Source organism: Argentina anserina, chromosome 1, assembly GCF_933775445.1.
Source record: "Argentina anserina chromosome 1, drPotAnse1.1, whole genome shotgun sequence".
NCBI lineage: Eukaryota > Viridiplantae > Streptophyta > Magnoliopsida > Rosales > Rosaceae > Argentina > Argentina anserina.
In genome coordinates this window covers 18944087-18968425 of record NC_065872.1, presented here as the reverse complement: position 1 = coordinate 18968425, position 24339 = coordinate 18944087, and the positions used below count along the sequence as shown (strand labels likewise).

The following is a 24339-nucleotide window of genomic DNA, read 5'->3' as shown; positions in this document are numbered from 1 at the left end:
GAATAGTTGATTACAAAATTAAATTAAATCAAATAATAATAGGGGTATATAAAATGTGTGAGAGAGAGTCTCACCGGGCTAAACATAGCAAGAGATAAACGGGTTGGATTCCTAAATAGGAGGAGAGGACATAGCCAAGTTGGAAATTGTTGGATCTGAGTGTTTTGGCAATTTGGCGACTTGGGTTTGAATCAAATTCATTAGCAGCTGTTTGTTGTTGTTATTCTCATTCCCTTATTCTTCTTCTTCTTCACCACAATTCCTGCAAGTGTGTTGTTTTGTTTTGTTTTGCTTTGTTTTGAGAGAGAGAGAGAGCATATGCGGCGAGTCTCATGATAAATGTCATGAAGAAACTGCCTTGCTATTCTTCTGCCAATCTCAGCCGCTTCATTGCTGGCCTTCTCATCTTCCTTCTTTATAATTCTTACCAGTTAGTCGCCAAGATTCCTATACACCCTTTTTCTTAGACCCATTTCAATTCCAATCCATTTTACAATCCAATCAAAACCCAATTCTTTTTCAACTGTTTCCTTTTAATCCTTTCGTTTTACCGAATTCCCAATGGACCCCAAAGATCCGTTCTTTACTGATTTGATTGAGGGTATGCGATCTTTGTCTCTGTCTGTTCGTTTACTGTTTGGTTTTATTTATTTATTTTTGGCTTATTGGGTTTCTGTTGTTGTTTTTATTCATGATTATTTATATTTATATATGTCTGTTATTTGTGATGAGCAGGCTCGGTCTCGACTTCTCACATTGAGAGGCAACACAATGCGTCATCATGGCCCTCTGTTATTGTTGTTGGCGGTGGTATTTCAGGTGTTGCAGCTGCTCGTGTTCTCCATGACGCATCTTTTAAGGTGAAACCACACACTTGTGTTGATATGTTGTTTTTTTGTTTGTTATGGTAATATTGTATTGAGGGGAATTCTTAGATTTTGTTTATTTATTTTATTTTCATTGTGTTTCAGGTGACATTGCTCGAATCACGCGATAGGCTCGGTGGCCGGATTCATACTGATTACTCGTTTGGTTGTCCCGTTGATATGGGAGCCTCATGGTAAACTCACATCTCTCGTTTACTTTGATTTGATTGATGTACATTGTAAACAAATCCTCATGAGCAGTTGTGTACATTTAGTTCCTGTTGGTTTTGTAGCCTTTTAAACTTGTTAACCGGTAATTTTAAATAGGGTGAATGCACTCGAGTCTTAAGTTGACAACTTATGCATATTTCATGAAGGATGCTTTGGAGTTGCATTGAGATGGCTATTAAATAGACACTTTCAAATTAATAAGATTCCCAAACCATAGTTAATTATTGTAAACTGGCTGTTAGACTACAGATGTTTGCTTTTGTTAATTCTGACAGGTACTTTCTTTAATGCCACAGTTTGTTTATAGACCTGTTACCACATGTAGTTTGTGCCTTGCGTATTGAAAATTAAAAGCAATCACCTTATCTTAGTTTCCTATTAATTAATTGTCTTGAAATGTTCCAGGCTACATGGAGTTTGCAATGAGAATCCCTTGGCTCCACTTATACGCCGTCTAGGACTCACCTTGTATCGCACTAGCGGCGACAACTCTGTGTTGTATGATCATGATTTGGAAAGGTACAATATCATTTCTTGAAAATGCATGAGGTTTATGTGTTTAATACTGTTCAACACATAATATTATTTGAGAAAAGAGTTGGGGTTTTAATATAAAATGTAGCACAATGAACTGGTATGCACGGTTTAATTCTTTTTTCATACTCCAAATTACAATCTCCTGATACATCCAGTATTGAGGATTGAAATATGAATTCAAATTTAACTGGTGTGCTGATTGTCTGAATGCTGTTTAGCTTTGCGCTTTTCTATATGGACGGAAAACAAGTTCCTCAGCAGATGGTCGTTGAAATTGGTGATGTATTCAAGAGAATTCTCAGCGAGGTACCTACCTATGAACTGTCCTCATGTATATTGTTGTTTTGTGAGTTATGAACTGGCTCTTTGGAGTCCTTAAAACTGACGTTTGTTTTGATCTCCGTAGACAGAGAAAGTAAGGAATGAAAATACTGATGACATGTCTGTTCAGCAAGCAATATCAATTGTGTTGGATAGGCATCCAGAGCTAAGGTATTGTACACATTTTTTCTGCATGATGTTTCAATTGTTGACCCTTAGTACAGTTGCTGATTATCATCCCAATGTTGCAGACAAGATGAACTTGCCCAACAGGTGTTACAATGGTACACGTGCAGAATGGAAGCATGGTTTGCTGCAGATGCAGATATGATATCTTTGAAAAACTGGGATCAGGTAGTAAACTATTTAAATTTTGTGGTTATTTCTTCTGGTGACCAATCAGGGAATATGTCTATAGTTCATAGAAATGCCTTCTAGCATGTTTTAGGATGTACAAGACTAGTATCACCCCAGGATGTTTAGAGTAAGCAAAGTGCTTGAAGTACAATTCCAGGAGGATATGCAGAAAAAAAAATGACCGCGTGTGTCCAGAACCTTACAATTCTTTTGAAACTAATTTTGTTTCTCTTATTTGCCCAAATTTTTCTTCTAGATTCTGGTACCAAGTATGAAATTGCATGGAATTGTCAGGCAGATGAGAAGTGTATACATTACTGATGAGCCAGACTTTCACTGAAATTTCTTTCATACTGCCAACAATACATCAATACTTTGGATAAAATACCCCCTTCTCCCTGATGGCACTACTGTCAAGGAATCATACCATAATGTATGAATTTGTGACAGTTTATCTTCTTAATCTCTTGAGATATAGCCTTGGAATGGGCCAAGCTTATTACATTTTTGTATCACACTGAGCACCACATGTGGCAGTAACGTGGCATTTCAAAATTTGTCTAATACCATATGGTCTCTTCAAAGTAGTCAGTTTCCAAAATCACATGAAATGACTTTTCAAAATGACATAAACTGCCCACCTAATATTGGTTTAGGGGTGCTACAAGGAAATAAATTATATTCCTGTTATTGGAAATTTCTGGTTGGATTTTAAACTGTCAGCTAGTATATTCAGTGTTCTATTAGTGAGGGCTTACACTGCTGTTGGTTCTTCTTGTCATGCAGGAGCACGTTCTTACTGGTGGTCATGGACTTATGGTGGAAGGTTTTGATCCCATAATAAAGACTCTTGCAAAAGATATCGATGTGCGGTTGAGTCACAGGTACTTACCCCTGCCCCATACTTAACATGCATTTACATATTCTTGTTTGGGCAAATGGAACAAGAAAGAAGCTAAAAAATACACCATTACAATCATTAATATTACATGTAAAGAGTGATTCCAATTTCAGAATATGAGCTATCATTGCCAAAAAGAGAGCCACAAACAGATTTTGTTTCAGAATATGATCTAAAATTTTAACCCAAGAACTGCCTCTTCATCCCTTGCTCCCTAAAAAAATCCTCCTATTAGCAGGCCAGACCTCAATACTACTGCACCGCCTCTATTTGCATAGTCATCAATACCATTTCTTGACTTAATGATCACATATAACTCTGGTTTGGCATTAACCCTCTTCCTCAATTCTGGGAATTATTACCATTCGTCTATTTCGATGTAGCACATACTGCTCATATGAAATTAATTAAGATAAAAGACAATTGGAATAATTACGTGTGAAATTGGCACTCCTGTTTTTACAAACTACTATCTCCTTGAGTTTTCTTCAGAATAGACGTGTGCATAACAGAAGACAGGGGCGTGGTTGTATCTGTGATGAAATATGTCTGGTTGCTTAACTTAGTGAAGTCATTTGTTTCTGATCTGTATTTTCTCTTTTTGTTCACAACATTTGGTTTCTCATAAAAAAAAAATTTGTAGCTGAGGTTGGTTTAATTAAGATGGCTTTTGTTGACTCTTATATTCAGTTTGAGTTCTGTGGTTGCAAGTTTGTATTACTTGTCCTATTGTGAACACATCCTTTTTGAACATCAGAGAAGGAAATAGACTGACAAAAGTAAATTTTGTGAAAAAGGTTTTGTTTGTCAGTTCATGTTTTCTGTTTGGGCTGAACTCTACTGTATATTTTGAGCAGGGTCACAAAGATATCAAATGGTTGTAATAAGGTGATGGTCACAATTGAAGATGGCAGAAATTTCATCGGGGATGCTGTCATCATCACTGTACCTCTTGGGGTTCTCAAAGCCAAGTTGATCGAGTTTGAACCTACTTTACCTGAGTGGAAAATGTCTGCTATTTCTGATCTTGGGGTAGGCAATGAAAATAAAATTGCCTTACGATTTGATAAAGTTTTCTGGCCGAATGTAGAGCTCTTGGGAGTTGTTGCACCTTCTTCGTATGGATGTGCTTATTTTCTTAATCTTCACAAGACAACAGGGCAACCAGTCCTTGTCTATATGTGTGCTGGAAGGTTTGCATATGACCTTGAAAAAGAAAATGATGTCGATGTTGTGAAATATGTGACAAAGCAACTCAAGAAGATGTTACCGGAAGCAACTGATCCAGTAAGTACATCTATCTGAAATTAGTTTCTTACTTTCAGTTAATCTATGCGTTATATCAATCTTGTACCTTCTATAAAATACAATTTAACCCTTACACCATAGACCATGTTGAAATAGATTTAAATAAACAAAGGACAAATGAGTAATATAAAAATAAATTTGTATTCCCCTAAACTCCCACTTTTTTCTCCACACCCACCCACGTTTTCTCCATTAAGTATTTTTTTTTTAAATTAATTGCGCACACATTGTGTATGCTTTGTTGCTAGTAATTATAGATGTAACAGGGCATTTTTGTCCATAGTGGGGATCACTATTTGTCTGATATTGGACTTATAAGACATACATTTGGTTGGCCGTGTAACAGGTTCAATATCTTGTATCACATTGGGGAACAGACCTGAATTCCCTTGGATGTTACTCTTTGGATTTGGTTGGAAAGCCTGCAGACATATATGAGAGGCTTCGAGCACCCTTGGGTAATCTTTTCTTTGGAGGGGAAGCTGTTAGCATGGACCATCAAGGATCTGTACATGGGGCTTATGCAGCAGGAGTAATGGCAGCTGAAAACTGTCAGAATCATCTCTTGGAGAAACTTGGTAGATTAGAAAAGCTGCAGCGGGCTTATGCCAGCGAGGAAGTGCCCGAAGCAATAATTCCATTGCAAATCTCAAGGATTTAAGTCCTTTTTGATAACCTGAGCACAGAGAAATAGGCATTGTCATTCGAATCTCCTATCCCTCTCCCTTGTTTCTACTCCTCATCAGTTTCACGATGTTTAGACTTGTTCTAAGTTTAGAATTGTTATCACCCTTGTTGAACATGAAAAAAAAGTGTTCTCAATCACTAACTATGCACCTTTATTTGCATCAAAGATGCAGTGTACCCTCAGGCTTAAGTTGTCAGCCAATTTCTTTATATCTTTTCGGCACAGTATTGGTGGCATTTCCTCTGATGCCTTTTTATTATTACTATTATTATTATTAATTCTTCCTCTAAATTCCCAAGTTTCATTTCTTTTTGAGATCAGATCACTTCAGTTCCAAGTAACAAACACTACTACGATGCCACCGACTCCCCTCGCCCAATTTTAGTTGAATGGATGTGGCCCTTGGCCGGTGTCCATAGCAGTAACACGGTTCAGGACTTGGACAAAAACGAGCTGCCATAGAACTAGCCTATAGTCGCCGGATCATTCTCGCCATCCTCGTCCTTTTTCAATCATTATGTAGGGCTGACACCAACGATGGTTTCCAGTCGTCCTCTCGGACTTCAAATTTCTGATGGGAATTCTCCCCAACGGCCTCTCTAGTTACAAGGTAATGGTGTGGACGACTGAAGTCGAAAGTTTTGGGAGGTGGAAGTGAATACAAGTGATCGATAGACATCGTATTATACATGCAACGTTGCATAACACGCATGTATAAAGACATCGTGATCTTTTGTCACACATCACCTTATAGGCAAGGTGCACCATTTCACACGTATCAAAAACATGCATCTGTCATGAGTGTCAACGACACACATTTTCAGTAGTCTTTCTTTCTTTCTTCAGATCACTCTCAAGGGTCTGAGCCACCCCGTTAGTCCGTTACTATATAACCATTATATCAACTTAGTAACCCTATAATCCATTTTATAACCATTATTTCTACATTTTATCACTGTATCACTATAATTCATCACCATTTTATTAATGAATTACAGTTGTGATCTTTTATTTATCACCTTCACTAATCATCCATATTCAATAGTCATTATTAGTGTGGGAGATAAAACGAAGTTATCAGCTGAGTCTCACATAACAACAATCACGACATCCTAATTGTGTTAAGGAGCTTCTATTCATACCTTTTAAAACGGCACTTATGACTTTTTTTTTTCAAGCTAGTTTTGACTTTATCAACACATGTTAAATTACAAAAAAAAACAAATAAAAGTAAACCATATATAGAAAAGAAAGAAATGATAATTCTCAACTTACGTATTTTAAAGTATGAATGTAGATGATTCTTCTTAATATTCATTGCAGCAAAATCCCAATTTGGAATAGTAAATCGAATATAATGATTTCAATAATTACTTTCTTTTAAAAAAAATATGTTATTCCTAATGTAACAATTTAAAAAATCTATGTAGAATTTTTCATGAGCTTCAGTTTGAGTGTAAGAAAACGTACAAAACTCGTTCATGAGATGGTAGAAACTTTCACGTTGATTCTACTGTTGGATATCAATGAATCCAAAGAAATTCAATTTTATTACGAATTAAGGGAATTAATGAAAGATAAAATTAATTTGAGGAGATAATCAGTGTAATTACCAAGCATTTTTTGTATTGTATAATAAATAAATTTGGAAAAAGTGTAGGAAAGACATTAATGAATAATAGTTTGATTGAATTAGAATATGGGCAATATAGAAAAATTAGGGAATTATAAATAGCGATTTAGTTTTTTGTAAAAGTAAAAAAGAGATTAATTGAGTAAGGAGGTACAAATAAAAGATTGTGTTAAATAAATAAAAAAGGCTAAATGATAATCAATGCCAGTTCCTCTCCTATCTTCTTCTTCGTCTTCGAAGTGCCATGCCATTGGTGGGTGATGATCCTTATATCCAATGTTTCTAACCCTTGTTTTTCACAGAAGCTATCTTTGGCAATAGTGTGTTCAGGTACCACATATACTTTGATTGCCACACTGAACGCCACTCCATTTGAGAATCATCTGTCTCTACTCTCTTGGATCTATGCATCCATACAATTTAACTCTAAATGATTAGTTCACCTATCATTATTCATGTAGTGGATGCTAGCACTTCTGTCCTTCATATTAGTACTTCTTTTTCCCCACAATCAGTACTGAAATCGATCAATCAATCTCGTGCAGCCTCTCATCAAATTAATATAACCCCCCTATATTCTGAAACTCCACAAGTTCTCTCCTAAAGAAGATAATAAAGTGTTAAACAGTGATAAACGTGATCCATGGACCAACTGTACCGATATTGTCTCAACTTAGCCACCTCACAATTGTTGAGTTTTAATCACAAAAGGCTTCGGTACAATTGTTCATTATCCACACATTTATAATCTCTATTTTATTTATCACTTCTTATATGTGAGATTTCTCTTCTCCAACACAAAGAACGAAAACAGATGACAATAATGTTAACTTAGTTGCACATGATGAGTGTAAGGGACCATTTCCATGCGAGTAATGTGAAAGATAATATATGTCAGATCGATCGCGATCACTTAATATGATGTTCCAACTTGCGGTACCATATATATCAAAGTATGATCAAACGCATTAAACGTGATCAATGTTTTAGAGAAAAGGTGCATTAGAACACATTTAACGTAATAACGTTTTAGAGTTTAAAACTTGCATTAGAAAATCCAAGATTTCTTCGAAAGTGTTCGTTTAGAGATCAAATCTCCTGGAAACTAATTATCTCCATCGAAAACAACGAACCGTTTGCTGCATTATTGAACCTATACAGCTGAGATGATGTGATGATGATTTGGACCTTGATCACATGCAAATAGCTAATTCTTGTCGATCAATGATGCAGATGGTTATACAACTAAGCCAGTTTAGGGAAAATGTCATTCTAAGACTGGGAAAATTTAATGTATTTTCCAATTTTACCTCAAATGGAAATAGTCTTTGAAGATTGAAAATATATTATGTGGTTTGCATGCATCGATCAGTGTTTTAGACATTTCTTTATCAACAAAAAGATGGTTACTTGTGAATTATATTTCGATCAGGATATGGCTACGAACCAAGTTAGCTTCACGTGTATCATCGGTGATGTATGTATTCTCACGTAGAAGTCGAAGCCGATTTTTCCACCATCTTTGGGCAAACACAACAACAAATTTAAGCTGGTTTTGCCACCGTCCTGTAAATTAAGGTTCGTCCAGTTCGAACCACACATTGATTGAAGGACATATATAACAGTTTCAGGTGTCCACGAAACCAAAAAGAAACACGGCGAGGCACCCAAATTAAACCCGCGATTGAAAGACACTTACCTGCTAATTAGGTTTCAATATATATGGATGATAGAGCAACCACTGTCGTAGTGATGTTTATTTCTACCAAGAAATGGAGGCTGGTTTTCCGCTCCAGGCTATTCTCTCCATTAATCTCTTTCACAAATTAGTACAAGCATATATAATCATCATATTGAATTGAGCACTCAAGCATAGTGATTAAGCTGGCTACTATAGGTCGTACGTGTGGTGTCGACATGCATTTTAAAATATCCTTTACTCGTAGTTAATTTGTGCCTCTGACATAAAGGCTGGTCGAAATTATTTTTCGCTTTTAAACTGGCCGGCCGGTCAGGATGGATGATCGCGATCGATCATGGAAATCAATTATTGGTTATCCATACTTGCATTACTGTGTCTCTGTTGGAACTTTTCATCGTTACAGATCACTATCGATGGATCAATGATTACCCGTAAGCAGATCCACAACTCGGAGAATAAAATCCAAAATGTCGATGAGTAGTAACATTTTGGTTGATGATTCGAATAATTAAGCAGCTATTAATATATGGAGATGGACATATTCAAATCTCATATATCATGAATGAGGTGAAATGAGATCACCTTATCCTTTTTAGAAAGATACGCATGTCGATCAACTTAGGTATGATCGGCAAAGTACGTACATAACAATCCCCTAAATAGAGTTGTCATAAAGAGCTGTTTGCATAACCTTTTAAGCTAACCAATGATTATTACAACTTTACAAGGTGGGATTCTGATGGTTTAATCTAAAACTCTCAAGATCGTGACATTATTCCGAGAGCTGTGTGTTTCATTCAGAGCATTGTTTTATGCATGTATGGCACGAGAACAATTTGTTGTTCAAGTACGTACACATTGGGGTTTGTCTGTTGTACAAACATGTATGTTATACACACACTTTTGTGTGGTGAAGGAGGGATTTGATAAAATGTACAGTGAGTGTGGGTGTGAGATTTGTGGTGGAAAGTACTGCTGCATACCATGCACCAACTTATAGCAGAATTTCCCTACACATTGTGGATTGTTCTATCTTAGCTTTCTTGCCCACTTCATCAGTATCGATCTAGATTTTTATATATAAGGCTAGGTTAGGATCAATCTTCAGCTAGTTTTCTGATGTTAATTAGAAGATTCCACATTTCCGCATTAGCCTATCATATATTTAGCATAACCCTATGATCCCTATCAACGGTGGACTAAATATATATGTGAGGCAGAAATCAATCATAACTTTTCGACCACAAGCCAAATTCCTATTTTGTGTGATTTATATATGTTCCCTCAAGTCAAATCATATGTTCCTTCAGTCAAAATATTTAGTAGCTAGCTAGTAGCTTCTCATCAAACCAAAACATATATATGTTTTATCGGGAAAAAAACATATATATGTTCTTTCTGACCAGAAAAGAAACTCAGGCTGAAACCACAGAAACCAAAAAAATATCTCCTGACAGTGTTATTTTTAGTGGGCCACGCAATGAACAACATGTTCACATGAAACTGAGCTCCACTCCTCGTACATCATGATCGACATCTTGAAAATTATGTTGCTAATAATTGATACAGAATGTATTCGCTCGATTTCTTCATGCCCAAAAGTTGTTTCGACTAGAATAACTATAGAGAATTCTCAGAGGGCTGGCCTGCTGAAATTTTGATTATCAGAGATTACTATTATATCAATCTACAATACGTAGCCTGATTCTGCGTTTATGAATCATGAATCTCCAATTATCCTGCATTCTTGCACGCGCGCATAAAAGGTTCTTGATCGAATGTTTTCAGTTTTAACCCAACACTTTTATTCAATTTCTTTATTTATCTTTTCTTTTGTGTTTTACTAAATTACCTATGCAACATGCTATTTTTTTATATATTATTTTCTTTTAATCAAAGAAAGGTAATTAAGTAATTATAGTACACAAAACAAATAAGGCAAGAAATAAAAAGATAAACCCTATGAGACCGCCGCTTTCTCTTTTCCTTGCCATTGGATTGATAATGGCGTTGGATTTTGTGAAATGAAGACAACAATAATTGCCTTCAGGCATCGGGATGGTCTTGGCCAGTCCCTCTTTCTTTTCTTTCCTCTCCCCTAGCGGTTGTTGAGGCAGAGATTGATCTTTTTCAATTTCGATTGAATAAGTATTGGGTGGAGGTTGGCTCCATGGCCATTGACGGTGGCGCGGCTGCAATTGAAGGTCTAGTTGTTGGGGTTTTGCCTAACGGTGCAGATTTACGTATTCAAACGCAACCTTGGGGGATAGGTGTGCTTTGTCAATGTCATTCTTTCTTGGAAGGTGGTTGATGGAATCTGGCTAATCCTCGTTGATGGGAGGGATCTGATTGACGACAACATGTTTTTGGCTAGCAGAGCTGATGGCTGGGTGCCTAGTTTGGGTGCCCCAATCAATTGAGTTTTGACCTTTTTTTTTTGGGTCCTGTTTAGTGCTTAGACTTCGGGTTAGCTAGTATTGATCCTAAAGATATACCGGCCCCTCTCCATAGGGTAGTTCCAGGTCTTTATTTAATAAGTGAGCGTAGTCTTGCAAGTTGAGACAATGTGGTTACTTGGGTTTTTTTGGATTCACGTCATGCTTTGTCGACTTAGGGACAACTACAATTTAGGGTCCAAGTTTTAGTTGCTTCGCATGTTTTTTTTTTTTCTCAAAGTCCTATGGAGAGCACTCAATGTTTTGTTGACATTCCTACTTATTGTTAATATATGACATTATCCTTGTTTAAAAAAAGTAATTATAGTGAATGACGGTTACGTACATAAGACAAATTGCCTCTTGATGAATAAGAGTAATTATTCTGTGTACCCGCCACACCACGTGGCACTACCATGTAGTGTACTCAGCCAATCATATTATCGCATGGTATAATTAACATGCACGTTGTGAAAATGGACTAATAACATTAAAATGATACGCCACGTGAAATATGTGGTAGACTTTTATATTGATTTTTTTATGAATAAATATAAAAAGATAGAACGAGCCATACATATTGTCAAAACTTGGTCGTTTTTATTATTTATAGTAAGTTAAATTGACAGGTCAGAAGTGTAATCAAATCAAATCAAATCATTGATACTTTAGACGTTAAGTTATGTAACGTTATAATTAATTTTTTAACTACACCTATATATGCAAGCATGTTTGTGGTTGGTGAAGCTATTTAAGTATTTATCTTCGACAGTTCAACTTGATATTGATTTTCCAGACAAGTTCTTTTGGAAAGATGACTTATATTACCAACAATTCTCCTAAATATACACAACATTGAAAGAACAACGATTTTTGTTGCAATTTCTCAGTCTGGTTAATTTGCATATTATCTATGAAGGAAAGGGAACCATCCAAAAATATATATATATAAAGCTAACCGAGACAATACCTTTCATTCAGCCTTTTTTGGTTTTTAAGATCGGCTAGCTTAGTGTATTATTTGCAGAAAGAGGGGGAACGTGAAGAAGCAGCAATTGCTGCAGGTCGGCCTTATATCATAAGAAATGACTACGTCTTTTTTCTCTCCTTTCTTTATAATACAAAGGGATAGGCTTACTTTATAACGAAGTTGACAGATAAATATATATGAAACGAGCTTATATGATGATTAAAAAAAATTCACAGACGGGACAAAGCAAGCATCTGCTCGTTGCAAAGAGGATCAATGACCTGTTGATTATCCGATGAAACAACGACGTTGAATGCCTTTGCCTTAGCCCTCAATTCGAATTTTTGAATCTTCCCGGTCGAAGTCTTGGGCAGCTCAACCACAAACTCAACCTTTTTCGGCACCATAAAGTGCGGTAGATTCTTCCGACAGTAGGCAATGATGTCTGCCTCAGTCACGATGGTGTTGTTGCTTCTGAGGGCCACGAAAGCACAAGGGCTCTCACCCCAGCGAGGGTGGGGCATTGCCACCACTGCCGCTTCCAGAACTTGTGGATGTCTGTAGAGCACGTTTTCAAGTTCTACACTGCTGATGTTCTCCCCACCGGAGATGATCACGTCTTTCGATCTATCCTTGATTTCTAGGTAACCATCGGGGTGTATAACACCGACGTCTCCGGTCAAGAACCAGCCGTTCTTGAAAGCCTTGTTGGTGGCCTCCTTGTCCTTGAAGTATCCTTTCATGATGCTACTTCCACGTAACACTATCTCTCCCATGGTCTTGCCGTCGTGGGGTACACTAGTCATTGTCTCCAAGTCCTTCACGTCCACGTCGGCCAGAGTCAGTATGCTTATTCCTTGCCTCGCTTTAAGCTTGGATTGCTCCTCCCTTGGTAGCTTGTTCCACTTGGCCTGCCACTCGCAAACCAGAGCCGGTCCGGTTGCTTCAGTCAGGCCGTAAGCGTGAGTGACTTTGAACCCGAGCGGCTCTATCTTCTCGAGCAGAGGAGCCGGTGGTGGTGCCCCGCCGGTGAGGATCTGAATAGGGTTTGTGATGTGGCAGCGCTCATGGGGCTTGGCTTCTAGGAGTATGTTGAAAATGATGGGAGCACAACACATGTGAGTGACGTTGTGTCTTCTTATGTTGCGGTAGATGTCGTACGCGGTGGTGTTGCGGAGGCAGACGTTGGTACCACCACGTGCTGCAACGCCCCAAGTGAAGGTCCAGCCGTTGCAGTGAAACATAGGGAGCGTCCAAAGATAAACAGGTTGGCTCCCCATTTCCCAACCCAGAATTAGGCTCAGAGTGCTCAAGTAAGCACCTCTATGGCTGTACACAACACCTTTTGGTTCAGAGGTTGTGCCAGAAGTATAGTTCAAGGCAATAGGGTCCCACTCGTCGGCGACGTCAATGGGGACGAACCGGGGATTGCCCTTGTGGATGAGCTGCTCGTACTCGAGTTCTCCTAACCGAACTCCTGTGGGAGAGTCAATGTCGTCGATCACGATGACCAATGGCATCATGGATGGCTGAGAGCCCATCATGAGGATCGTGAGAGCTTCACGCGCTTGACGGACAAACTCATAGTCGACGAAGAAAACCTTGGCGCCGGAGTGTTTCAGAATGGAAGCGATGTTTCTGGCATCAAGTCGAGAGTTGATGGTGTTGAGTACCGCACCAGCCATCGGCACGGCGAAATGCATCTCATACATTGCAGGAATATTGGGAGCCAACACCGAAACCTGCACAAATTAAGCAAACCAAAAGTAAGTATCTTCCTCTAGCCATCGTCTTGACATAAGCCGATCATGTTGCTACTTACCACGTCGTGTTTGGCAATGTTAAGAGAAACAAGGGAAGAAGCGAGACGGCAGCAACGGTCATAGGTTTGGCGCCATGTGAAGCGTGTTCCTTCGTAGATGAGAGAAGTACGGTTGGAGTAAAACGCAGCAGCTCTCTTCAAGAAAGTTGTAGGGGTGAGAGCTACGTAGTTGGCATCGCATTTGGGAAGCATATTCATCGGTGCACTCATTTTTTAAATAACTACTCGATTAGGATAGCTTCTCTGTTCCTCAAAAGTTAAGGTATATGAAACTGTGATATAGTTGGAGAAAGGGAGAGAGATCAAGAGAGGGATGGTGGATGTATGAAATTAAAGGAGATGAGAGACTGTGTGAGTGAGGGAGAGAATTTATAGGGGGAAATGTTTGGTTATGAGAAATGGGTCCTCGTTATTTTAGTGGGTGGAGAGTGGAAAGTGATGATAGGTGATGCGTGAAGCTTGTGTGGAAATTAAAATGAAATTGCTACGATATTACTCACTGACCTTTTTTTTTTGGTTGGAAATTGGAATAGACAAGACTTGGAAAATTATAATCTGTTGACCGGTCACCGGACCTTTTCTTTTGTTCTTTCTTTAAATTTCAGGTACGGACTGTAAATTAATAGATCTTGCTTAGAAAATGAGTATTATCGGGGGGAAAACAAGGTCTTGCTTGACCATAAAAACTAATGTGTGTGAACACACCAAGATGAGTTACACCAGGATCAGTTCTGCAGTTTAATTTAGTGCTGGATCAGAATAACGATAATGGTTGATGATATATTGATACCTTTCTTTTTAGAAAACAATAGTCACTGTTTTCCAGCACATGCCATGTCTCATGCATATTTGCATTGTCGTCCCAGACTCCCAGTCATTTTTAACGACTTATTTGGTTGCTGAATCAGCCACTTACTTGACTGAAAATCCGAAATTGTATCAAAAAAAATTCATGGTTGCTGGACTGAAAGTGAAACATAATCGATCATGAAATGATAACAATAATTCAAATAGTAAATAACGAGAAACACCTATTGATTCAACAATGCAGGTGTCAAATGGTTAAATTAAAGAAAATGGTTTAAGTATTTCGATCGCGATCAGAATAGATATAATTGATCACATACGTTCTGTTACTGGCATGGCTGCATGAGAGTTCTGTTAGGTTTTTATTTCTAAATCGAATGTAGCTGATCGACTATCTTGTAATCACATGGATTTATTTCCAAAACTGGTTCAGCCTATATCAACGAAATACCATAATTTCATAACTTCTTCTTTTGTCGAATTTACTAAATGCCACACATCCGGGCATCCACATTGGGTGAGTAGGAAAAAGTCAGACAAGCCTGTAAGAGCTTAAGACTCTGGCACATGTATCCTTTCAAAAAGACTAATGATATATTTAAGACAAAATATATGTTACTCCTTAAATTGTATCCCTAAAATTAGTTTTGTCTTCAAACTTTCAAATTGAACTGGTTAGTTTTTAATCTCTCAATTCTCAATAAGGTTCAGATCGTTGAATTGGCAAATGTAAGTACATTAAAATCACCAAAAGACCCTCATTTAAAATCAAATTTTCTTTTCACTTTTCCTTTTTTTTTATACTCTTTCCATCTCTCACACACACCACTCACAAACGAGTGACGAGTATTAACAAACACGTAGCTACCTCTTTGTGTTCCTTTCTAGGTTTTATTTTACATCCATCACCTCTCGCTCTCTCAATCCCTCTCTACCTCTTTGTTGGCCTGAGTTTAGATGTGTCATTTAGATGTGTTTTGGGACACCAGGAAAGATCTTCTCTCTCTTCTTTTCATTAGATCTTTCTTTCATTGAGAGTACACAATTGTTGCCCTTGTTTTGATGTCTTTGTTTTGTCTTGAGCAGAGTTTAGAGAGAGTTACCATGCTTTAGTTTTTGCTTTAATGTTTTATGTTTCGTTTTGATGTATTTAGATTTTGGTTTATATAATAAGCGTATTTTTGCGCATTTATTTGCTTTGTTTAGGTTTAACTTGTATGAAAGGTGACATGTCACTTATTGTATTTGGTATTTCTGGCCGTGTATGGCGTTGGTGCCAAATGAAGTCAATTCATTTCCCTAAATATATATATATATGTTGAAAAAATGGTTGATAAACCATTTAAAATCAAATTTTAATTGATTAGTTAAATTAAGTTAAACTTATAATTATTCAAAGATGAACATAGATTTGAGTTCTCCATAATGAGGGCTACAAGATCATATGTTTGCTTGTGTAATTTGATTTGTGAGTGAATAAGAAATTGTCACTCAAAGATGGCTACTTAGAATGAGGGAAATGTGTTTGTCCCACATTAGAAAAGAGAAGTGTTGAAAAGACTTTATATAGAATCCATTGTGTATGGATTGTAAAGTGTGTAAGCCCCATTATACCCTCTCGCGCACGCGCAGGGGGGAGTGCAAATCTCAGGTCACAAGGGAAACTCGTGTATGCTCGTACAACCTACGGACAAGAATACAACACCGAATTAAGGGTCGGAACGCAAATTCTTTTTGTATTTCCGAAAATTCGGTTTGGACGTTTCAAATTCTCTTGACTGTTCAAATTCTTCTTTTGTAACAACTATGTTATTGTGTGTTATGGAGAATTATGACAGATTGAAATCATTGCTTGTAACATATGTAACTCATATATGTTATGATCTTTTGATTTCTATAACGACAATCTTATTCATTCCTGTTTGCAAATCCTCACTGTATAAATAACCACAATCCTTTCTTTGTAAATCATCCATTCGAAACACAATCTGCTCTCACATTCTCAAAGTTCTTAGTTGTTCTCTGGTGATAGAAAGAGGTACATTTCGAATTCGTTGAGGGTTCTAGTTAGTAGTGCAACTTTCTAGAACTGTTTAGTCGTTGTATCCTGGGAGACAAGTGCCAAGCATCCTTGCACCGATAAAGGAGGCGTAAATGTCTTAAGGACAGTGTGGTATGACACACGTCTCGACTAGTTCTTCCATCACCAATCGTTCGGTATTTGGTTGAATTTCTTTTCGTGTTCTTCGTTATTAGAGCTACATGTTTAGTTTCTGCTTTATAATTATTTATAATTCAGTTTATTAAATTATATATGCAATATATCACCGATAATTCTAACAATATTAAGACGTTTATTTTTTATATTGCTTATATAATTTGTATTTGATCTTTTTCTACAGATTTTCAAGAAAACTTTCACTTTGTGTGTGTGTTTCAGTTTTCGAAAATGACTAACGGAGAAATTTCTAGAAATGGCAAGGGACATTTGGTGCCAAATGTGCATGCTGCCCCCGTTGTACCTATCTCAGTATCCCATGAGGAAAAACCTGAGAAGTTCAACGGTTTGCATTTCAAGAGGTGGCAATAAAAGATGATGTTTTATCTAACCACTCTGAATCTGGCAAGATTTCTGACGGAGAATGCTCCTGAGCTCAATGAAGATGACCAGGGCGATCAAGCAAAGATTGCTGCTGTGAATGCATGGAATAATTATGACTACTTATGTATGAATTATATCATGAATGGTCTAGCCGACTCATTGTACAATGTGTACATTAGCATGTGAACGACAAAGGAGCTATGGGAATCCTTGGAGAAAGAATATAAGACCGAGGATGCCGGCGCCAAGAAGTTTATTGTGGGCCGCTTCCTTGATTATAAAATGGTAGATTCCAAGACCGTGCTGAGTCAATTCTCTGAGATTCAGCTAATCCTGCATGAGATTCACGCTGAAGGAATGCAACTAGGTGAAAGTTTTCAAGTGACATCTGCTATTGAAAAGTTACCACATGCTTGGATAGACTTCAAGAATTATTTGAAGCACAAGCGAAAGAAAATGACCATGAAAGATCTAGAGGTTAGGCTTCGCATTCAGGAAGACAATCGAGGATCCGAAAAGAAAGCATGGATCAATGATGTCTCTGCCAAGGCAAACATGATGGAACATGGTCAAGGTTCCAAAAAAAAGAAAGTCAAGTATCAAGGGTCCAAACTGGGGCCGAAAGGAGGCATCTCCAAGAAGCCAAGGTTTGAAGGCAAGTGCTACAACTGTGACAAGACTGGTCACAAGTCTGTCGACTGCAACAAACCAAAGAGGAACAAAAAGAAGGAGCCAAACCTGATTGAAGCCGTCACTCAAGAGGTTGCTGACATGAACCTCTATTGTATGATATCGAAGGACAACATGGAAAAAGTCAGTGATTATGACTGGGGACTAAATGACTTAGAGCTATGGTATGACTAAGCCAAGTTTTTGGATTGATCTATAGAACGGAACTAAAATTATCGAATAAATTGATGTATGTTCTTAAGGTTTTTATGAGTATAAAACTCAGTGTTGACAAATGTGTTTTGTCTGAAATTGATATAGAGCCATGGGTGGTGGATTGTTTAAAATGACAATTGTCAAAAATTAGTTTTTTCACCTATATGGATGAGTCTTCCTAATTTATGGTAATGAAGAATATAATATATGTCAATTAACATGCATAAGTGTGAACTTGTGTAGAGAAAAAACTGACTATATCATCTTTCCAAAGTGTTGAAAGAAACAGTGAACCCCTTGATCTGATTCATACAAATGTGTGTGATTTAAAATCAACTTTATCTAGAGGAAATAATAAATATTTTATTACCTTCATAGATGATAACACGAAATATTGCTATGTGTATTTGTTAAAATGCAAAAGTGAGGCTATAGAGAAGTTCATTCTCTATAAAAATGAGGTTGAGAACCAACTCAACAAGAAAATTAAGGCACTAAGAAGTGACCGAGGGGGGTGAGTATGAATCGCCATTTGTTGAGATTTGTGCTCAGAATGGGATTATATATCAAATGACTGCTCCATACTCACCACAATCCAATGGTGTAGCAGAACGCGAAAATCGTACTCTAAAGGATATGATGAATGTTATGCTACTCAGTTCTGGGATGCCACCCAACATGTGGGGAGACACAATTCTCACGGAAAATTACCTTTTAAATAAGGTACCCAAAAAGAAAGAAGAGAAAACTCCATATGAGTTATGGAAAGGGAGAAAACCATCATACAAATACTTGAAAGTATGAGGATGTTTAGCAAAAGTGAAAATTCGTAAACCTAAAAATGTGAAGAATGGGTCTAAAACAGTTGATTGCATCTTTATTGGATATGCACAGAACAGTTCGGCTTATCGATTCCTAGTCCACGATTCCAATATTCCTGAAATCCATAAGGATACGATAATGGAATTGAGAAATGCATCATTCTTTGAAAGGTTACGCCAGTTCATAGAGGACGTTCCTAGATGGACAAAACATGTGCCTGTGATTGGTATACATTGTGATAGTCAATCTGCAATTAGCAGGCACAGAGCAAGATGTATAATGGTAAGTCTAGACACATTCGTCAAAGACATAATACCATTAGACAACTACTCTCAACTGGAGTTATCTCAATAGACTATGTAAAGTCTAAAGATAATATTTCTGATCCTTTAACCAAAGGGTTAAACAGAGAGTTAGTTGAAAAATCATCGAAGGGAATAGGACTAAAGCCCATTGGAAATTAAAAATCACTACAGTGGATACCCAACCTAACTGACTGGAGATCCCAAGATCTAGGTTCAAAAGGGAAAACCAAATTGTAGAGATTAGTTCGGATCACTGTGGGGAGTTCCCCAAGTCCATTCCTATGATGAAAAACAGTGATACCCGTAAGGATGAAGTTAAGCTAAAACTTTTAATGATTCTTATGCGTCGAGAAATCGAACAGAGTAATGCGGGTTACTCTTAATTAAGAGATCACCTATGCAAGAGAGAAGTGGGGCCGCTTCTAGGGGAGTTAATGAGGGCATAAACTCTTATCAAACTACTTACAAAACCAGGCGTGTGTTCCATGGCCAAAATGAGCACAAAAATGAGAACCGAAGTATACCAGGGAGACTCATGTGTGAAGTATGTCATCATTTACACAAATGACGAATAGTTTAAAGACATCGCGTCTACTATTTAGTTAGTAAAGTAAGCATACTTTCATAAGGGAAGGTTCAAAGAAACAAACCTACCTATCCTATGCAGGTTTCAACCGTAGAAATCTATCACCAAATTCTATTGAGTCTTTGGTGGCCAATTTCATTCATGTGGGGAATTGTTGGAAAAATGGTTGATAAACCATTTAAAACCAAATTTTAATTGATTAATTAAATTAAGTTAAACTTATAATTAATCAAAGATGAACATAGATTTGAGTTCTCTATAATAAGGGCTACAAGATCATATGTTTGCTTGTATAATTTGGTTTGTGGGTGAATAAGAAATTGTCACTCAAAGATGGATACTTAGAATGATGGAAAGGTGTTTGTCCCACATTAGAAAAAAGAAGTGTTGAAAAGACTTTATATAGAATCCATTATGTATGAATTGTAAAGTGTGTAAGCCCCCTTATACCCTCTCGCACACGCGCATGGGGAGAGTGCAAATCTCAGGTTACAAGGGAAACTCGTGTATGCCCGTGCGACCTGCGGACACGAATATAATACCGAACTGAGGGTCGAAACACATATTCTTTTTGCATTTCCGAAAATTCGTTTTGGACATTTCAAATTCTCTTGACTGTTCAAATTATTCTTTTGTAACAATTATGTTATTGTGTGTTATGGAGAATTATAACAGATTGAAATCAGTGCTTGTAACATATGTAACTCATATATGTTATGATCTTTTGATTTCTATAACAACCATCTTATTCATTGCTGTTTGCAAATCCTCACTGTATAAATAGCCATAATCCTTTCTTTGTAAATCATCCATTCGAAACACAATCTGCTCTTACACTCTCAAAGTTCTTAGCTGTTCTCTGGTGATAGAAAGAGGTACTTTTCGAGTTCGTTGAGGTATCTAGTTAGTAGTGCAACTTTCTAGAACTGTTTGGTCTTTGTATCCTGGGAGACAAGCATCAAGCATCCTTGCACCGGTAGAGGAGGCGTAAACGTCTTAAGGACAGTGTGGTATCACACGCGTCTCGACTAGTTCTTCCATCACCAATCGTTCGGTATTGTTTGAATTTCTTTTCGTGTTCTTCGTTATTAGAGCTACATGTTTAGTTTCTGCTTTATAATTATTTATAATTCAATTTATTAAATTATATATGCAATATATCACCGATAATTCTAACAATATATATATATATATATAAAGCACGAAAGACTTTACCACAGCGCCTTAAGGCTTATAAGGCTTGAGGCTTCGACAAAACACCTCCACCCCTTGGCCCTTTTAAACCATGATCTAAAGATGTATACTCTTTGAGAAAAATAATGTAGCGTGTTTATATCTAATTTTTTCATGGACTACATCAAGGTTAAACCTGGCCGTGCTATTAAAATATAATTATACCAAAGATAACCCAATTTAGTTATATAGAAACGTAAGCTGTTATCATGATTCATTTTACAAAATTGTCATTTAGATGTGTTTTGCGACCCCTCCACGACATCCACGATATTTGGTTACTTCCTTGAGTTACTTCAATTTCCTTCACGAACCCTTACATTTATTTGCAAAGCCGGGCATTGTTTGATGTGCATAATTGCCAATTGATCTGACTTGTAGTAATTATGAAACGATGTCAATTTCCTTTTATTGACCACAAAAATAGAAATATCTTCTCAAATTAGGTTCCGAGGGTATGCAGTTACATCATATTGTTTGTTGAGACCAACCAGCTGGGCCATATCATAGTATAATACAACAATAAAATCATAGTGCTTCGGCAGTAGTTGTAGTTGAATGTTCTCCCACTACTAGTACGTTTGAGTGTGAATGTGACAGCAACAAATTACTTTCGAACTCTCACTATTTCATGTCCCCGTCCCAACTTGTGTACCAAGTTACCTCAGTTCTTATTAAGCAAAACACAAATATCTTTAAAGCCGAGACATAGCCAGAATATGCTCGTTACAGCCAGACGGTTGAGAATTCACGACGAGTCGCTGCTGGTTTTCCGATACGTCGACAGGTTCAAAGGCCTTAGCTCGCTCCCTCAGCTCAAACTTGAGAATCTTCCCGGTTGAGTTCTTCGGCAGTTCAGGCACAAACACCACCTTCTTCGGGACCATAAAGTGCGGCAAGTTCTTCCTACAGTAATTGATGATATCAGACTCTCTTATGTTGACGTTGGAGTTGTTGCTTCGGAGGGCCACAAAAGCACAAGGAGTCTCTCCCCACCGTGGGTGAGGCATTGCCACCACGGCTGCTTCCAAAATGTTCGGGTGTCTGTAAAGAACGCTCTCCAATTCCACACTACTAATGTTCTCACCTCCGGAGATGATCACGTCTTTTGATCTGTCTTTAATTTCCAAATAACCATCTGGGTGGATTACACCAACGTCGCCAGTGAAGAACCAACCGTTCTTGAAGGCTTTGTTCGTGGCTTTTGGGTCCTTGAAGTAACCCTTCATGATGCTACTCCCGCGCAGCACAATCTCTCCCATCGTTTTGCCGTCATGAGCAACACTCTCCATTGTATCCGAGTCCTTCACGTCAACGTCAGCAAGAGTCAAAATACTTATTCCTTGCCTTGCTTTAAGATTTGATTGTTCCTCCTTGGGCAGCTTATTCCACTTGGCCTGCCACTCACAGACCAAAGCCGGTCCGGTTGCTTCAGTCAAGCCATATGCATGTGTGACCTTGAATCCCAACGGCTCGATTTTCTCAAGCAGCGGAGCTGGAGGCGGTGCGCCACCGGTAAGTATTTGGATTGGGGAGACGATCTCGCAGCGCTCGTGGGGTTTAGCTTCGAGGAGAATGTTGAAAATGATGGGAGCACAACACATGTGGGTGACCTGGTGTCGTTTAATGTTGCGGTAGATGTCGAACGCGGTGGTGTTACGGAGGCAGATGTTTGTTCCACCACGTGCCGCCACACCCCAGGTGAAGGTCCAGCCATTGCAGTGGAACATAGGCAGTGTCCATAGATAAACAGGCTCGCTCCCCATTTCCCAACCAAGGATTAGGCTTAAAGTGCTCAAGTAAGCACCTCTGTGGCTGTACACAACGCCTTTGGGTTCAGAAGTCGTTCCAGATGTGTAATTCAAAGCGATCGGATCCCACTCGTCATTAACCTCGACCGAGGCAAAACCCGGGTTACCGTTGTTGATTAGTTGTTCATACTCCAGTTCACCCAACCGAACTCCGGTAGGTGAGTCGATGTCGTCGATGACGATGACCAAGGGCATCATGGAGGGCTCGGAACTGCTCATAAGGAGTCTGAGAGCCTCTCGTGCCACAGGGACGAACTGGCAGTCTACAAAGAAGACCTTGGCGCCTGAGTGTTTGAGAATGGAAGCAATGTTCTTTGCATCTAGGCGGGTGTTGATGGTGTTGAGGACCGCACCAGCCATAGGCACGGCGAAGTGCATCTCATACATTGCCGGAATATTAGGAGCTAGGACTGATACCTATATAACACGGCAAGCAAACGAAGACAAAATTCAGTACGTACTCTGCATATACTTTATAAGTTTATATGACTAGCTTATATATGGACATATTGTGTTGTCTGTAAATGAACGTAAAAAGAAAGTGGATACTTACAACATCGTGCTTGACAATGTTGAGGCATACAAGAGTGGAGGCGAGACGAGAGCAGCGGTCGTAGGTTTGGCGCCAAGTGAAGCGAGTGCCTTCATAGATGATAGAGGTGCGGTTAGAATAAAACGCAGCAGCTCTCTTCAAGAAAGTTGTGGGGGTGAGAGCAGCGTAATTGGCTTCACATTTTGGAAGCATATTCATCTCCGTACCCATTGTTACAATGATATGGCTGGATAAGCTGTGGAGGTGATATGCGAGCTAGTGGGAGAGGAAGAGTGAGATAACTTAGATCTGTGAGAAAAGATAAAGATTTGTGTGAGGACCTAATTTTAGTTTGTGTGAAAGATGTTAGACTCAGTGTGGCCATTTATAGGTGAACTGTCTGGAAATGCAAGGTTACTGTAGATGGGCCGAGTGGCAAGTGATGGTTGGTGATGCTTGTGTACGTGGAAATTAATATGAAATTGCTACGACATTACATAGGAATTAGAGGGGGACATGTATGAAACTATGAATGACTAGCTAGTTTGAACTTTGAACAAGAATTATGAATCAAGTCAGTTTGACCTGACCTTTATTTAAACTTCAGGGACAGTACATATAAAAAACTAATTGATTGATAGAGTTTCATAACAACCATGGGCTGCTTGACTTCTCCACTTTGGCCAATCCGGTCTCGATTTATTTCGTTCCAGCGACTGTTTAAAGAATCACTCTTAAACTATACATTGCTTGTTGAACAAGGGAGTTGGAAAGTTTTTAAACGGGTTGTCATATTTACTACTATAAATTGAATAATTAAGTACTACTAAAATACGAATTTTCGAAAATATTATTTTTATATCTCACACTGAAAAGTAAATAAATAAGAGTATTACGGTCAAATTTAAATAAATTAAATAAAAAATATTATTTCTTTTCAGATTTTAATCAACTATTTTTCCAAATTACATACGGTTTGCACGCC

General features: G+C 38.1%; 3 protein-coding genes across 3 annotated transcripts; 1 reads left to right on the top strand and 2 right to left on the bottom strand.

Annotated features, from left to right (window-relative positions):
* Positions 1-97: 97 nt before the first annotated feature.
* On the top strand, positions 98-5488 carry LOC126782275 (polyamine oxidase 5-like). Its single transcript, XM_050507493.1, has 10 exons — positions 98-601; positions 736-860; positions 972-1060; positions 1503-1616; positions 1853-1940; positions 2041-2126; positions 2207-2309; positions 3099-3196; positions 4071-4500; positions 4868-5488. The coding sequence occupies exons 1-10, from the start codon at positions 562-564 to the stop codon at positions 5180-5182; spliced, it is 1488 nt and encodes a 495-aa protein (XP_050363450.1). The 5' UTR covers positions 98-561; the 3' UTR covers positions 5183-5488.
* Positions 5489-12129: 6641 nt separating this feature from the next.
* On the bottom strand, positions 12130-13981 carry LOC126790635 (trans-cinnamate:CoA ligase, peroxisomal-like). The gene is made up of 2 exons (XM_050516961.1): positions 13772-13981; positions 12130-13691 (listed from the first exon to the last, which is right to left on the bottom strand). Exons 1-2 carry the CDS (start codon positions 13979-13981, stop codon positions 12180-12182), a joined length of 1722 nt encoding a protein of 573 aa, XP_050372918.1. The 3' UTR covers positions 12130-12179.
* A 7454-nt stretch (positions 13982-21435) lies between these two features.
* LOC126789579 (trans-cinnamate:CoA ligase, peroxisomal-like) lies at positions 21436-23684 on the bottom strand. Its single transcript, XM_050515781.1, has 2 exons — positions 23376-23684; positions 21436-23239 (listed from the first exon to the last, which is right to left on the bottom strand). Exons 1-2 carry the CDS (start codon positions 23583-23585, stop codon positions 21707-21709), a joined length of 1743 nt encoding a protein of 580 aa, XP_050371738.1. The 5' UTR covers positions 23586-23684; the 3' UTR covers positions 21436-21706.
* Positions 23685-24339: the final 655 nt, after the last annotated feature.